Source organism: Petromyzon marinus, unplaced genomic scaffold (assembly GCF_048934315.1).
Source record: "Petromyzon marinus isolate PM22_M1 ecotype Great Lakes invasive population unplaced genomic scaffold, UKy_Petmar_22M1.pri1.0 PM_Scaffold_1, whole genome shotgun sequence".
NCBI classification, from domain to species: domain Eukaryota; kingdom Metazoa; phylum Chordata; class Hyperoartia; order Petromyzontiformes; family Petromyzontidae; genus Petromyzon; species Petromyzon marinus.
In genome coordinates, this window is record NW_027423057.1 from 1,915,383 (window position 1) to 1,932,425 (window position 17,043).

A 17,043-nucleotide genomic window follows, 5' to 3' on the forward strand; every position below is an offset into this window, starting at 1 on the left:
GTTTACAAAAAGATATTCCGAAACTTGCTGGCCATTGTTTAAATAACACTTACTTCTTATGGAGAGGGGATTTCTTTAAACAAAAGGAAGGAGCAGCAATGGGTTCTCCTTTATCCCCTGCTATAGCAAATTTGTACATGGAAAACTTTGAAATAAGAGCACTTGCCTCGAGCACATTAAAACCATCCTTTTGGTTTAGGTATGTGGATGACACTTTGGTTGTCTGGCCACATGGTAAAGATACACTTAATGATTTTCTAAATCATCTCAATGCACAAAACCCGGCCATCCAGTTCACCATGGAAATGGAGGTGAATAACACACTCCCATTCCTAGATATTTTGCTTGGACATGGCCTAAACGGTAAAATAACACACAGCGTTTACAGAAAGCAAACGCACACTGATGCCTATCTGAATGCAGAATCACATCATCATCCAGCTCAAAAATCCTCTCTTATCAAGACGCTCGTACATCGGGCGAAAACGGTGTCAGATGGTGAGAGTCTAGTGAGAGAGATTAAACACGTTAAAGACGCACTACGACAGAATGGCTACAATAATGCTCAAATTAACAGAGCACTGAATGCCAAATCACGATCGCAAAGCAATACTACTGAAAGCGACCAGATTGTTAAAACAATAAAAATTCCATATATCTCAGGAGTAACTGACAAATTAGCCCGCGTTTTGCAAAAGCAAAACATTACAGTAAGATTTGGTACAGTACACAAAATTCAAAAACTAGTATCTTGCACTAAAGACGCATTACCTAAACTATCAACAGAAGGTGTATATCGGATTAATTGTTCATGTGGCAGCTGCTACATTGGGCAGACGGGACGTAACATCAGCGTAAGACTAAAAGAACATCAGAGAAATATTAAATTATCTCAAACACAACTGTCGGCAGTGGCAGAACATGCTTGTCAACAAGGACACTCAATTGATTTTGACAATGTTGCAGTGGTGTGTAAAACTAATTATTACTGGCAAAGACTAATTAGAGAATCCATTGAAATTGAGAGGAACAAGAATAACTTTAATCGCTCTGACAGCTACCGGCTTAGTGCGGCCTGGAAGCGTATTATTAAATAATACACATTACATTTTGATTTAAAGAATTACTAATCTACAACTCATTACTAATCATAACCAATGACTGATTACTAATCGATTATATAATTACATTACCCCCCCCTCCGCCTCTAATCACTGCACCTGATGAGTTAAGTGATGACGTCACCCTGCTGCTCTATATAAAACCGGGAGCAAGCGAGGGCTTTACCATTCTGGCGAATTGCCCGATGATGCTGGAAGTATTTACCAGCGAAACGTCGTACTCAAACTGTAAATGTGGATTAACTCTTCAACACACCGGTGGGCTGAAGTAGTGAATTATTTGTCTTTTGTCAACGTGACACTTTTTTTTTTGCTGATTGGCCGTGTCGGGTGGTGGAGGGTTACGACACATTTATAAATAAACGCGATCTAACCCAAAAACCTTTATTATGAATAATATTGGTCGCGAAAGCCTACGTGTTAAACTGGTCGAATGTAAAGCGGCACTTCGACACGCGCCACGCTACCTTTGCATCAAAATACCCTGCGGTAGACAGCAGAAAGAAAGCGTGCCAAGAGCTGAGCAGGGTGCAAGCTAGCCAGCAGCAACTCCGCGTATGGACCCGGCAAGGTGACTATAATTTGGCTAGCTTTGCTGGTTCTTTAGCAATAGTGAGGAACGGAAAACCATTCACAGATGGCGAGTATGCTAAAACGTTCATGCTGGATGTAGCCAATGAACTTTTTGATGATCTTCCGAACAAAGACAAGATATATATATTATGAATTACTGCAGTCACGAAATCTTTAAATCAAAATTTAAAGACAAGATAATCAAACGGATACAAGACATGCCTCTGTCGGCAAGAACTGTTCATGATCGTACCATCGTGATGGCAAACAAAGTGGAGGAAACGCAAGTGAAGGACATAAATGCAGCGCCGTTCTTTTCTCTGGCTTTGGATGAGTCAACAGACGTGAGCCATTTGTCGCAGTTCAGCGTGATTGCAAGATATGCTGTTGGTGACACACTGCGCGAAGAAAGTCTTGCTGTTCTGCCATTAAAAGGGTCCACAAGAGGTGAGGATTTATTCAAGTCTTTCATGGAGTTTGCTCAAGAAAAAAGTCTACCTATGGATAAACTTCTCTCAGTGTGTACTGATGGTGCTCCGTGTATGGTGGGGAAAAACAAAGCATTTGTGGCGCTTCTCCGTGAACATGAAAATAGACCCATCCTAAGTTTCCATTGCATTATACACCAGGAGGCACTTTGTGCTCAGATGTGTGACAGGCAGTTTGGCGAAGTGATGTCGCTGGTCATTCGTGTGATCAACTTTATTGTTGCCCGAGCCTTAAATGATCGCCAGTTTAAAACACTGCTGGATGAAGTTGTAAATAACTATCCTGGTCTGCTTTTGCACAGCAATGTGCGTTGGTTGTCAAGAGGGAAGGTGCTTAGCCGTTTTGCGGCTTGCCTGAACGAAATCCGGACTTTCCTTGAAATGAAAGGCGTCGGGCATCCTGAGCTAGCCGACACCGAGTGGCTCCTCAAGTTTTACTATCTCGTAGATCTGACTGAACATCTGAACCAGCTCAACGTGAAAATGCAAGGCATTGGAAATACAGTGTTATCCCTTCAACAAGCTGTATTTGCTTTTGAAAACAAGCTGGAGCTTTTCATCACGGATCTTGAAACAGGTCGTTTACTACATTTTGAAAAACTGAGCCAATTTAAAGATGCATGCACAGCAAGTGAGCCCATTCAAAACCTTGATCTCCACCAGCTAGCTGGCTGCACATCCAGTCTCCTACAGTCCTTCAAAGCACGCTTTGGAGAATTTCGTGAGCACACTCGTCTTTTTAAGTTCATCACCCATCCAAACGAGTGTTCACTGAACACAGCCGACCTGAATTACATCCCTGGTGTCTCCGTCAGAGATTTTGAAGCAGAAGTGGCTGACCTGAAGGCCTCAGACATGTGGGTGAATAAGTTCAAGTCACTGAATGAAGATTTGGAAAGAATCACACGACAGAAAGCGGAGTTGGCGAGCAAGCACATGTGGACAGAAATGAAAAAACTCCAACCCGAAGACCAGCTGATTCTCAAAACTTGGAACGCGCTTCCTGTCACATACCACACACTGCAGCGTGTGAGTATTGCTGTATTGACCATGTTTGGATCTACGTATGCATGTGAGCAGTCATTCTCACATCTTAAAAACATCAAGTCCAACCTACGATCACGTTTAACGGATGAAAGCCTCAACGCTTGCATGAAGCTTAACCTCACCAAGTACCAACCCGACTACAAAGACATCAGCAAATCCATGCAGCACCAGAAGTCGCATTAATGGTGAGTGTTATAACAACATTATTTAAAAGAATAAATTCAGAGGCTTATTATACTGACATTTAGTTGAATTCACTTTTTAAATATATTATATGGCTCTCACTGAAATAAATTTCCAAATTTTTTGCTTTCATGGCTCTCTTAGTCAAAAAGGTTCCCGACCCCTGTTCTAACCCCTCCAGGCCACCACCATCAAACAGACACAACACCTACAACATGGACAGACAACTTAAGTGGGCTGATATCTTGGAGCGCTATGAGAGTAAGTTACATATACCTACATAAAATAGTTTGTTAGAATCAGAATATTTATATATTCTGGAGAATTCTGATGAGCTATAAACTTACTTTTCACAAATTACTAGGAAATGCAGAGGAGATCTCCATAATAATGGCATTCAGCAGAACTGGCTTGGTGGGTAAGGGATTAGACACTGATCCAGCATGGCAGAGAACGTTATTAAGCTCTGGGTTTCAGCAACCTATAATTAAACTAGGGTCTCAAGTTTATGGAATGAATGATCTCAACATGCTCACAAAAATATGACATGTAAAGTGTTAATGCCATGTGATGAATATTTCTCAATAGCAGGGCCTGTAGTGTGATAAGAGGTAACTAGAGGGATCTCAGAATGAGTTCTGTGAAATCTCCATGTGCTTCGTTCTCTAACCCATCACTCATCCTTTGAATGAAATGTCTGTGCTCCGTAGTCCGGAAGTCGCAGCTCCAAACGACCACGTGGGGGACATTATGGACAGAGTTGACCCTTTCCCGAACCAAGGTGACAAGAATGGCGACCAAAAGGTGTGTATGTGGTCGGTGAGGGTCAAGGACACCGTCTGTACACGATAGCACACCATGCCACCACACGATAAAACTACAACATGACTACACATCACATCACCAAACCATCTCTCCACACCACCTTTCCCATCATACCACCCCACCATCCAGTCAATAACCCATCACAGAACCTCACCATGTGTCTACACCATCACATGACACGATCTCTCCATAACATTCCAACACATCACATCTAAATACCACCACATCATCTCCCGACATCACCCCATCTTGCCACCATGTCACGCCATATCCCACTCGTGCATGCACATAAATTGGCCTTTTTTTCAGGCAGTGACGCGACCTCTGTCTGTGAGCTCATTGGAAGGTGCTATTCCAGTTGCCCACGATGAGCGCTGCTGTTAGATTTTTCCAGATTATGGGCAGCTAGATCCTTACAATGGAACATTCTGTGGCACCTATTGCCCGTGATGAATGTTAATAACAATCGCCATTAAATTATCGCAGTTGATCAAGGTCTCAATGGGGTTCGTGAGGTCTGTGGGGTCGATAGGTGTCTGTGGGAATATATGAGGGTGTAACATGTATCATTAGTTTGTAGGGTTTAGGTGAATTAGTGGTTAGGGCTACATTAATGCTGTGTTCAAAAGTACTGATTGGTAAAGGTTTGTTTTAACATCGGGTGATTGTGTATATGTATGTGTGTGCTCAGCAAATTTGGATGAGTCAATATACATGTTTGCGTCCATGCATAGGTGTGTGAGTATGCATTTGTGTATGGGTGGAAATGCATGTTTGCGTGCGTGTGGGTATTATTTTGTGCATGTGTGTGCATGTTTGAATGTTCCTGTGCTAATCGTTGCGCATATGCACGAATAGAAGCAGCTCAAGTGTAGGCGCCCCAAGAACCAGAGGAGCATTCGGGAGGTGAATAACCTCGGCGAGGTGAAGCCTCTCGAGGAGGAGAAGCGCTTCACCAAATTGAAGCACCACTGCCTCCAGACCACGGCCACCAGCACCACCGCTAGCACCACCACCAGCACCACCACCAGCACCACCACCAGCACCACCACCAGCACCACTGCCAGCACCACCACCAGCACCACCACCAGCACCACCACCAGCACCACCACCAGCACCACCACCAGCACCACCGCCAGCACCGCCGCCAGCACCGCCGCCACCTCCTCCGCTACCGCTACAACCACCACTACCACTCCTGTGCAGGGCCCAATCACACTGCACATTGGAGAAGATGTCTTTAGAGAAGGAGCCGCTGAGCCAGGGTAAGCAACTCTGCGTGTGTCCTGTGTGTATTTATTATGATTGTTTACGCAGGATAAGCATCAGTGAGTCTCAAGACCTTTTTTCAGCAGGGTCCTGCCAAGTTTTGTTAGTAATCGGGAACAAAATGACTGTTGTTTGCGATCCTATTTGAGTGATTTGCATTGCTTATGTGGGTTCAGTTATGGGGAGAAAGCAGAGCCCACCCAGAACAGGGGGAGAGAACAAACTCCACACAGAGAAAGTGGCCCAGTTGGGAATCGAACCCAGATCCCTCTAGTTATGATGCAAAGATGTTCCAGCTCTGCCACCCGCACAAACACACAGACAATGCAAACCCCACATGTACATTCGGCGATAGAAATGTTCTCCATAATTGCTTTCTGGGTGAGACCACGTAACAATGCGGTAATATATTCACCATGTAACCCTACATCCACTATATTGTTGCCAGACTAATGCCCGTTTCCTGGCCAACTACCAAGTGTATTTTTACTGCACAAGGATAGCTGCCATTGGGAGGAGGGGGGTGCCCCCTTTCAAATGCATTGAGACGAGAAATGCAAGATGTGAGTGGCTCATCACGTGTAAAGCGCTCTGAGATGCCATCAAAGTCAAAGGGGGCAACTTAGTCGACCACGAATCACCATAGATATTTTTCCACAATCGTGCATGGGTGAAACGGGCCAGCGATAGCGGGTTCATCACTCACTGCTTACAGTTCAGCTCTGGCGTCCTGCCCTGGGTATTAGTGCTGCTGCGTAAACCACAAAGACACGCACACCCTCTCCTTCATAGCACACGTTAAAAATCTCCCCTGATGTCATTAGAAATGAGTATGCCATTGTGTGCCAGGGATCAATTATAGTACACATATACAAATGTCACTGCAAGTTATTCCATTGGATTTACACAGCAATTCCAGCCACTACTGTGAAACTACAGCAGTCTGTGTTAGATTCAGCAGCACCTTTCTTCGTGCTAGCCTTGCATTGAGAGAATGACAGCTGCAATGCCAAGCGTACTCACTGATTGTGATGTTTTGTGTGGTTATTAAATTCGAATTAGTCCGCCACACAGTCCACCTACAGATTGTAAGGAGACGACTGCGTTGTCTGCCATAGCAGGAAGGTTGAACGGTGTCATGCGCGTCTATTCACAGAGCGGAGTCAGCGCAGCAATCCTCGCAGGCCGTTGAAGAGAAGAGAGAGGTTGTGGAGAAGAAGATGAAAGAGGAAGTGAAGGAGGAGGTGAAAGAGGAAATGGAGAAGGTGGAGAGGGAGTTGGAGAAGACAAATGAGGAGATAGCGGTGGAGGACGAAGAGGACGACAAGGAGATGGAGGAGAAGATGGCTGTGGAGGAGGAAAAGGAGAAGATGGTGGTGGAGGAAGAGATGGTGATGCAGGAGGTCGAAAAGACGGAGAAAGAGAAGACGGAGGAGACAAAGGAGGCGACGGGGAAGGAGACAGAGGAGGAGACAGAGGAGGAGACAGAGTGGCAGGAGGCGGTGGTAGTGCAGGAACGAAAGGGCCTGGCTCGTGTGGCGAACGCGATCCATGCGCTCTTCCGCAGCATGATGCTGTTTGGTTGCGGCCGGTCGACCGCACAGTTGGGGTGATGGAGGTGCCACTGGGACCGCAGCCGGGGAAGGAAACTGAGCAGCAGATTCCAGGACTGTACTGGACACTGATTGCTGCCAACAGACTAACTCTGTTAAGAGTTAGCATCAATCCAATGCATTATGTAATAATTATCATTGTTGTTTTTATTATAAACTTTATGACATAAACCTATGAGGAAACAATGTAACTTTGCATTGCTTGTGAGCGCTGCCTGGGTTGGTTCAATGTGCCTTGGCTCGTGTGCAGTGTCCCGGCTGTGTGAGCGGCGGTACAATGACAACTATGTCATGAGAGAAGTTTCAGGCAATGGCCCTTCTTCAGAACGTGTACAAGCAGTGGTGGGAAAAGATCATCAGGCGATTCGTCTGATACATCCACCCCTTCACTGTCCCACTGCCCCTCTGCCAAGCTGCTTCCGCTGTCCTGCTGCCCCTCTGCCCACTGCCCCATTGCCTCACTGCCCCTCTGCTCCGCTGCCCCACTGCTTTGGTGCCACTCTGCCCTAATGCCCCGCTGTTCCATTGCTCCACTTTCCCACTGCCATCACATCCATCACGAAGCAGCGAGACGTCCATACCACCTCATTAAATATTACCCTGATGTGCACGCAGAGAGAGAGACCCTCGTTTAGCATTGCATACTGGAGGGGGCTGCTGTGATGCAATGGCTCGTAAACTTCACTGGCAATAGAGAGATTGCTGGTTCCACCTTCTGGCACAGCAGTTGAAACAAATGGTCGAGTATCTGAAGTTCCCCTGCCTCTGTCCGCCAAACAGTACAACTGGGTACACCATAATCGAGTGGCAAGTTGCGTGTGGTAGGTAAAAGTGTGGGTACTCCTTCCTCTTCAAAATCATCTGACGAGTATGGAAGAATAGACCAAAATATCGTTCAAACGCCTTTCTAGAGGTCTCTATTGTGTACATTCTTCTTGCCAGCAGAGGCATGAGAAAGCAATTGCAGGACTGCTCCACAATACCAATTGTCTTGGCAAAGTATTCCAATAATGCTTCTTACTAAACAGGCTGCTTATATATTTAACATGGGGGGGGGGGTGTTGATTGTTTAGAGATGGTCCAGTGGCTCAGAGGTCAGAGCACTAAAATGGGGTTGAATCCAGGCATTCACCTACGATTAAAGCAGGTTCTCAAGTCTGGTGAATTAATGGTCTCAGCGCGGTTGCCATTGACTGCACATTATAAACCATCACATTACTGCTTGGGTGAGTGGGAAATTGAGTAAGTGGGTGGGTAGGTGGTGGATGAATGAGTGCATCGGTGTGTGGATATGTGGGTGAGTGGATGGGTAATTGGATTAGTTGGTGCCTGGGTGAGTGGATGGTTGGTGGTTGAATGGGTGGATGGGTAATTTAATGAGTGGGTTAGTGTGTAAATTGGTGGATGTGTGAATGTGTTAATGAGTAAGTGGATGGTTGAGTTGGTGAATGATTAGGTGGGTGGATGAGTGAGTGGGTGGGTCAGTGAGTTAGTTTGAATGAATCAGTGGTTGAGTGGCTAATTAAATGAATGGGGAACTGGATACATGATTTGGTGCTTGGGTGGGTCAGTGGGTAATTGAGCGAGTGGGTGAATGAGTATAGGGGTGAGTGGATTTTTGAATGAGTGATTGGGTGAATGGGTGAGTTCGTGAGTCTGTGTGTGAGAGGGTAATGGAGTGGTTGGATGTGTGAGTGAGTAAATTAGTGGGTGAATGAGTGGTGGGTGAGTGGGGAGATGATTGAGTGAGTGGGTGAGTTAGCTGGTGGGCAAGTGGGTGCGTGGGTGGGTGGGAGAGCGGGTGGGTTAGTTAGTAGGTGGGTGAGTGAGTGAGCGGGTGAGTGAGTGAGTGGGTGGCTGGGTGAGTGGGTGGTTGAATGGGTGGGTGGGTGAGTGGGTGGGTGAGTGAGTGGGTGAGTGGGTGGGTGAGTAGTTGAGTGGGTGGGTGAGTGGGTAATTGAGTGAGTGGGTGAATAAGTACGTGGGTAAGTGGTATTTGAATGATTGAGTGATTGGGTGAGTTGGTGAGTGTGTGTATGAGTGAGTGAGTGGGTGGGTGAGTGAGAGTGGGTGGGTGGGTGAGTCAGAGTGGATGGGTGAGTAGGTGGGTGGATGGGTGGGTGAGGGTGAGTGGGTGGGTGGGAGATTGAGTGAGTGGATGAGTGGGTGGGTGAGTGAGTGTGTCGATATGTGGTGAGTCTGTCCCTGGTGAGTGTCTCTGGTGAGTCTGAGGACCAGACACTGTTCTGACCATTCCGTCCCCTTCGAGCGCCTTGCTGGCCTTCATCGGGGCTCACTACCAACACGAGCTGCCCCAGATATGTATATGAGAATCAAAATCTGAATATGTAATCATACTGGAGGAATCCGATGAGCTATAAAGCTTTTTTCAGAGATGTCCAGTAGGGACGGCTTTGTACGTTACAGCAACAAACAATACAAAAAAAAAGATCGGAGTGCAAGGTATAGGAAAAGTAAACAAATCACTAAAAAAAGAATAAACTAAGCAATTTTTTAAAATATTATCAGGTAAAGTCCAATGAGGTATTAGCTTATTTTTCAGAAGCCAATTGACCACAAATGATAACTCATGTCTGGGGGCAGCTATTGAAGGCTGAATTTCTTTCGCACCGTACATAGCCAACCGTGCTAATCGGAGGTGCCGGGGAAGGACACCAAAAGTATTAGGTTAGGGTCAGGGCTATAGGGTCAGGGCTATAGGGTCAGGGCTATAGGGTCAGGGCTATAGGGTCAGGGTTATAGGGTCAGGGCTATAGGGTCAGGGCTATAGGGTTAGGGCTACAGGATGTAGGGGCACTGCAGGTTCTCCACAAGGCACGTGATGCCCTCTAGTGGACAAACGCATAACTACAGCTGCTGCTGCTGCAGCTCAAGGAACAAGATATCCGAGTTGTACAGCCTCCACATCGCCACTTCTCCACGCACACAATGCGAGTGGTGCTACTCAGCCGCACAAGCTTCTAAGAGTGCATCTCATCATCAACATTAACTCAACACAAGCAGCACCCTGAAACAGGCTTCGTCTCTCAGTGTCTCATCAGCAGTCAGGCTCGCTTGAACTGGTGAACTGCCAGATGTTACTGAGATGGGGGGGGGGGTTCCATGTGGAGGACGTAACCTGTTCATGATTATTGAGGGCGGCTGTTCGATGTGGAGTGACGTCACTTGTTCATGATTATTAGTGAGGGGGGGAGTACTGCATCTTGAGTGACGTCACCCGCTTATGATTATGAATGAGGCGTGGGGGTGTGTCCATTTGGAGGACGTCACCTTCTCATGAATATTAATGAGGGGGGCTGGTCGATGTGGAGTGACGTCACGAACGTTAAGGACATACATTCCTGGGTGATTACAGTAGATATATAACAACAACCGCCATTCGCCACTAAGTGGCGGTGACGTCACCACGACGCTTGTGCCAGGCCATGTGCACCTTGAGGCCACGTGAAGTGTCGAACGCCCGCTGGCAGGAGGTCACGGGGCAGACCCAGGTGCCACGGGTTGACTGACTGAGATGACTGAGATGACTGGCTGATGCACCACCTGTGCCCCCTATTGTGCCAACCTGCTGTGCCCTAGCCACCCGGCGCTCCCCTCGTTGTTGTGAGCGTCGCTCCTCTGCCCTCCATTGTTGTTGGAGGGCGACTACCTCCAAATGCCCAGTAGCGTCCTTCATGAGCCTCCTCCACAGAGGCCGATTTTGACACTGCTGGTACCAGTCATCGGCAACTCCACTCAGCTCCACGTCCTCCTGTACCACATCACTCCATCTCTTCTCTAGCCCGTGCCGCGCCCGTTTAGCCCCCTCGATCCGGCCGAACAAAAGCTGTTTCGGCATGCGGTGGCTGGGCATGCGGGCTACATGACCCAGCCATCGCAGCCTTGCCTGCCGGAGGAGCTCATCGATGGGACCTTGCCCAGATCTTTCAAGGATTTGTGAGTTCCTCACACAATCCAGTCTGGTTAAACCCAGGATGGATCGTAGGCAGGCCTGTCTAAATGTTTCTAACCGGCGAAGATGTTCCATTAGGGGGGTCCACGTTTCGCAAGCGTAGAGAAGTGAGGAAATGACCGTGACCGAGAAGACCCGAAGCTTCGTGTGGCGCGACAGACCAGGCAGCTTCCACACAACATTACGCAACCGATGAAAAGATATTGCCACTCGACTTATTCAGAGTGAGACCTCTGCTGTTAAACTGGAGCCGGTCATAAGCACACTACCCAGGTATGGGAAACTCTCTACTCTCTCCACAACTGCCCCATCACCGATTGAGAGTTGTGGGGGTGGAGTGTCCGATGGTACAAAATACCCAGGCAGGTGCTTAGTTTTGGTGTTGCTGATGGTAAGGCCCCATCTATTAGTAGCACGCTCCAGTCTCAGCAGCAGCATCTCCAACTCCTCCTCTGAATGAGCAGCTATTACCAAATCATCGGCATACATAACATGACGATTTAAAGCTTTCGCAATGATTCATCTTCTTTGGTTCTTTCGGTAAAGTCACGTAGAATGATAATAAAATAATAAATTGATAAAATAACACAATAATATTCTCACGACGTTTCGGCCACAACACAAGCGGCCTTCATCAGGTGAAGGGGGCGAGACTGTCTGGTAGGACAGCGCTGGAGTGAAAGAGCCACGTTCAGATACGGCCTTTAAGCTGTGTGAGAGGAACAAAGCGCCCTCAAATTTCAGCACCACGGATAGCTACGGGCCCCGTTCAGACGGACGAGTTCGTCCATGGTCGGAACAGAGGAGGGGGAGAGAAACAGCTGCGAGGCCCTAGTATGCTCCATGTTGTAAAACTATACCATTAACCGTGGTGTGAGAGGTATTAAGAGGCAATGCTGGCGAAAGAGCTGCGGTCTGAAGGTCATCGTAAAAATACAATTAATTAAGAACAGAAATGATTTAAAACATCTTTCCAGTGGTTACTAAGCCTGAATCCATCTTCGCAGTTGAAATTGTCTCTGTGCTTGTATATGTGAATGGCCTCATGAACGAATCTCTCATGGTAGCCGGTTGGTTTGCAAAGAACCTCCGTCTTGGAGAAGTCAATGTCATGTGAGCCCACTGAATTATAACAGTGATCTGCCACGGCAGAGGAGTTCGTCCTACCGTGTTTCAAGTCTGCTTTGTGTTCGCGCATGCGGTCTGAGATATGTCTTTTGGTTTCTCCAATGTAGCTACTACCACAGAGGCACTTTAGTTTGTAAACGCCCGGGTACTGTATGTCTGGAACAGCATCTTTTACAGATGGAACAAAATCACGGATTTTATGTGCTGTGTTGAATCGGACCTGGATCTTGTGTTTGTTCAGGATTTTGGAGATCTTTTTAGTGACCCCTGCAATGTAGGGTAAGGTGATGGTTTTGAGTGGCTCCACAAGAGGATCCTTCTTCATGACTGGAGTGATGGCTTTGCGGATTGTGTAGTCGGAGTAGCCATTAGCCCCGAGAGCCTGGTGTACGTGCTTGAGTTCACTGGTAATGTGTTCCTGGTCGGAAATGCATTGGGCTCTATGGTATAGAGTCTTGATGAGGGAGTTCTTCTGGGATGGATGGTGGTGGGAATCCGGTTTCAAGTAAGCATCTGTATGGGTAGCTTTCCTGTAGACAGAGTGGCTCATTGAACCATCATGTCTTCTTTTAATTAAGACATCCAAAAAGGGTAGGACGCACTCTTCTGCCGTGGCAGATCACTGTTATAATTCAGTGGGCTCACATGACATTGACTTCTCCAAGACGGAGGTTCTTTGCAAACCAACCGGCTACCATGAGAGATTCGTTCATGAGGCCATTCACATATACAAGCACAGAGACAATTTCAACCGAGAAGATGGATTCAGGCTTAGTAACCACTGGAAAGATGTTTTAAATCATTTCTGTTCTTAATTAATTGTATTTTTACGATGACCTTCAGACCGCAGCTCTTTCGCCAGCATTGCCTCTTAATACCTCTCACACCACGGTTAATGGTATAGTTTTACAACATGGAGCATACTAGGGCCTCGCAGCTGTCTCTCTCCCCCTCCTCTGTTCCGACCATGGACGAACTCGTCCGTCTGAACGGGGCCCGTAGCTATCCGTGGTGCTGAAATTTGAGGGTGCTTAGTTCCTCTCACACAGCTTAAAGGCCGTATCTGAACGTGGCTCTTTCACTCCAGCGCTGTCCTACCAGACAGTCTCGCCCCCTTCACCTGATGAAGGCCGCTTGTGTTGTGGCCGAAACGTCGTGAGAATATTATTGTGTTATTTTATTTTATCAATTTATTATTTTATTATCATTCTACGTGACTTTACCGAAAGAACCAAAGAAGATACATAACATGGTTGAGCAATAGGGAGCCATCCCTTGACCGCACCCGGGCATCGATCAGCCTCCCATTATATCTGTACCATATGGAGATTCTCCCGGTACAGCTATTGAAGGCTTCACGAACTACGTGGTCAAAATAGATGTTAAATAATGTGGGAGCTAGAGGACATCCCTGTCGTACCCCAAGGTATACAGGGAATGGCTCGGACTCCCGGCCACGTAGTTTTACCCGGGCCCGCTCACCCTCATGAAGGTCCTTAATGATCGTGAGCAAAGGGTCAGGTACTCCAAAAGCACGAAGAACAAACCAGAGCCCAGGCCTACTGATGGTATCATAGGCCTTGATCAGGTCAATAAAGCAGAGATGTAGGTCTTGCTGGAATTCCCTACACCTCTGCTGTAGCAGACGGACAGAAAATATGGCATCTGTGCAGGACCGCCCTTTCCTGAAACCGCATTGGGGCTCCGCAAGCCTCTCCTCAGCGTGCCTGGAAAGGCGATGTTGAATAATCCTTGCCAGGACCTTTCCCGGCACACTGAGGAGTGAGATGCCCCTGTAGTTGTTACAGTCTGTGCGGTCTCCCTTCTTAAAGAGGGGGACCACCAGGGCATCCTTCCAATCCTGCGTAACCTGTCAAGTGGTCCTGACTGTTGTTATGATGTCATATAGGGCAGTCTGTGCACCAACGCCACCTTCCCTCAGCATTTCGCTTGGGAGATCATCTTTGCCCGCTGCCTTTCCTGGTCTCAGACTCCGGATTGCCTTCAGTACTTCCTCAACAGATGGCACTTCAGCCAGCCACTCACAGGCGGTGACTTCTTCCAATATTTGAGGCACCGCAGCCTCAGCAGAGTCATCCTCACTTTGTGCCACGATTTTTTCCTGGCTGAGGGATTTTCCTTCCCCCAGGACCTCACAGAAATGCTCAGCAGATCTGCAAACCTGTTTCACCGGGGGGTCAGAGATTGGATCACCGTTTTTTCCCCTAATGATGGCAATAGGTGTGGCGCTGCAGGTTACTTTTTTGATGGAGTTAAATAGAGATTTGTGATCGTGGGCCACTGAGGCAGACTCCATCTCCTCAGCAACCCGCGACCACCACCCATCCTTGCAGCGCCTCACGGCTCTCCGAACCTCCGAGCGAAGGCTGCGGTAAGCCTCCTCATTCTCTGACGTGGGATTCTGTAGCCAATGACAGTGGGCCTGTCGCTTTTTCTCAACCATCTTGAACGCCTCCTCTGTCAACCAGGGTCTCTGGGGAGGTCTGGACCGCGTACCCAAAAGCAGCCATTGCAGCTGCATGAGTCACAGTCCTAAACCTCGCCCATTTACCCTCGACATCAGGAGGAGTGGGGGACGATGCCAACCCCAGCCGCAGGCGATGATGAAATTCTCAGTAGATATATGGGCCCTGCTTCACCCACCCACCCATTCACTCCCTCAGCCATCCACTCACCTACTCACCCATGCACTCACTTACTCAATGAGCCGCTCACCTTCTCACCCAGTACTTACACATTAACTGACCCTGCCACCCACTCAATTTCTAACCCACCCACTCAATTTCTAACCCACTCACTCACTCAACCAGTTGCCCACTCCCTCAGCCACTCACCTACTTACCCACCCACTTACACATCCACTTACCATGCAACCCACTCAATTTCTAACCCACCCACTCACCCAACCACCCGCCCACTCATCTGCTTACCCATTACCACGGAATTATTCACCCACTCACCCATCAGTGAACCACCCAATAATTCAACCACTCACAAGCTAAATCACCTATTAATTAAACCACCCACTAACTCAACCACCCACTAACTCGACCACCCACTAACTCAACCACCGATCCACTCACCCACTCAGCAAGCCACCCACTACTATATCTCTAACCCACTATTTCACTCACACACCGACTCACTCACCTATCCACTTATGCACTCACTCACCCACCTCCCACTCACCTACACACTAAACTAAATCTAAATTATGTTTATTTTACCAGGTAAGGCACACTGAGCTATATAGCTCGTTTTCAAAAAAACCTTCACCACAAATGATAGCTCAACAATTTGGCGTATCACGGATACATTTATAGCAGACAACTCCTCTAAATGCATGTTTCTAAATGTTTAGGGAAATAGAGACGCAACAAGGTAGGGATTGAACCTAGAAGCTCCTGGATACCAGGCAAGATAGTATCTCGTCACCATGGCGCTTCGCTCTTGGACTCTCTCACCCACTCAAACACCTACCCACTAACTTAACAACTCACTAACTCAACCAGCCACTTACTCAACCACCCACAAACTCAACCACCGAGCCATTCACACACGCACCCACTCACCATGCCACCCACTGTTGTTATTCTGTCTCTCACTGTTCAAATAAACCTACCATTAAAATTATAGACTGATCATTTTTTTTGTCAGTGGGCAAACGTACAAAATCAGCAGGGGATCAAATACTTTTTTCTCTCACTGTATATGTGATAAACCACTTTTTTCCTGTCATTTGTAACAAGGTCGCTTTTGAAAAAGATCTATATATCTCTGTGGGCCTTAGCTAGTACGATGAAAAATAGTTCAGTTTTAGTTTATTGAGTGGGTAGGTGTGTGATTGAATCATGGGTGGTTGGGTAGGTGGGTGAGTAGGTAAGTGGCTGGGTGAGCGGGCGTGTGAGTGTGTGAGTTAGAGAGTGGGTGGGTGGATGGGTGGGTTTGTAAGTGGGGGAGTGAATAGGTGAGTGGGTGGGTGAGTGGAGTCTTGAGTGAGTGGGTCAGTGATTGAGTGAGTCGGTTGGTGGGTGGGTCGTAGAGTTAATGAGTGGGTGTGTAGGTGGGTGCACAGGTAAGTTTTTGAGTGGCTGGCTGTGTCCATGAGCGAGTGGGTTGGCGGCTGAGTGGGTGGCAGGGTGACTGGATTTGTGAGTGAGTTTGTGAGTAAGTGTGTGGGTGGCTTTAGTAGTTGACTGGGTGGTGAGTCAGATAATGAGGCGCCACAGTGGCGAGATGTTAACTCCCTCGCTTGGTATATTGGACATTGTAAGAAATAAAATTAAACCCCTCTTATGGATGATATTGGTCGCGAAAGCTGACGTGTTAAACTGGTATATTGGAATTAATAGGTTTGACCCCAACCCTGATGGCTGTTTATTTGGAGTTTGCATGTTCTCCCTGTGGTCGTGGGCATTTTTCTCTGGGTTCTCTGGGTTTTCCCTCCACATTTACAAACATGCCTTTATAGGAAATTAGCTGCTATACATTTATATGTGCTAACCCACTTGGTTGAGCCATCATTTGTGGCCACGTCGCTGCTGAAAAAGATCTATATAACTAACTTGTAGTTTTTGTTTATTGAGTGAGTGAGTGGGTTCCTGGGTGGTTGGGTGGGTGGGTTTGTGGGTGTTTGAGTGAGTGGGTCATTGTGTGAGTGGATAAGTTAATATGTGAGTGGTGAGTAGGTGAATGTGTGGGTGGTTGAGTGAGTGGGTGTTTGGATAAATGGTTGGGTGACTGGTGGGTGGGTAATTTAGTGTGGGAGGTTGAGTGGGTGAGTTAGTGTGTGAGTGGGTGGT

The 17,043-nt window shown here is 47.4% G+C and overlaps 1 protein-coding gene across 1 annotated transcript in view; it reads left to right on the top strand.

Moving 5' to 3' along the window:
* Positions 1-4,738: 4,738 nt before the first annotated feature.
* The window catches only part of LOC142922536 (fructosamine-3-kinase-like), a 63,781-nt gene continuing 51,476 nt past the window's right edge, over positions 4,739-17,043 (top strand). Inside the window, exon 1 of the mRNA XM_076063330.1 lies at positions 4,739-4,747. Within this exon, the coding sequence (XP_075919445.1) occupies positions 4,739-4,747 (9 nt within the window). The remainder of the gene's footprint in view (positions 4,748-17,043) is intronic.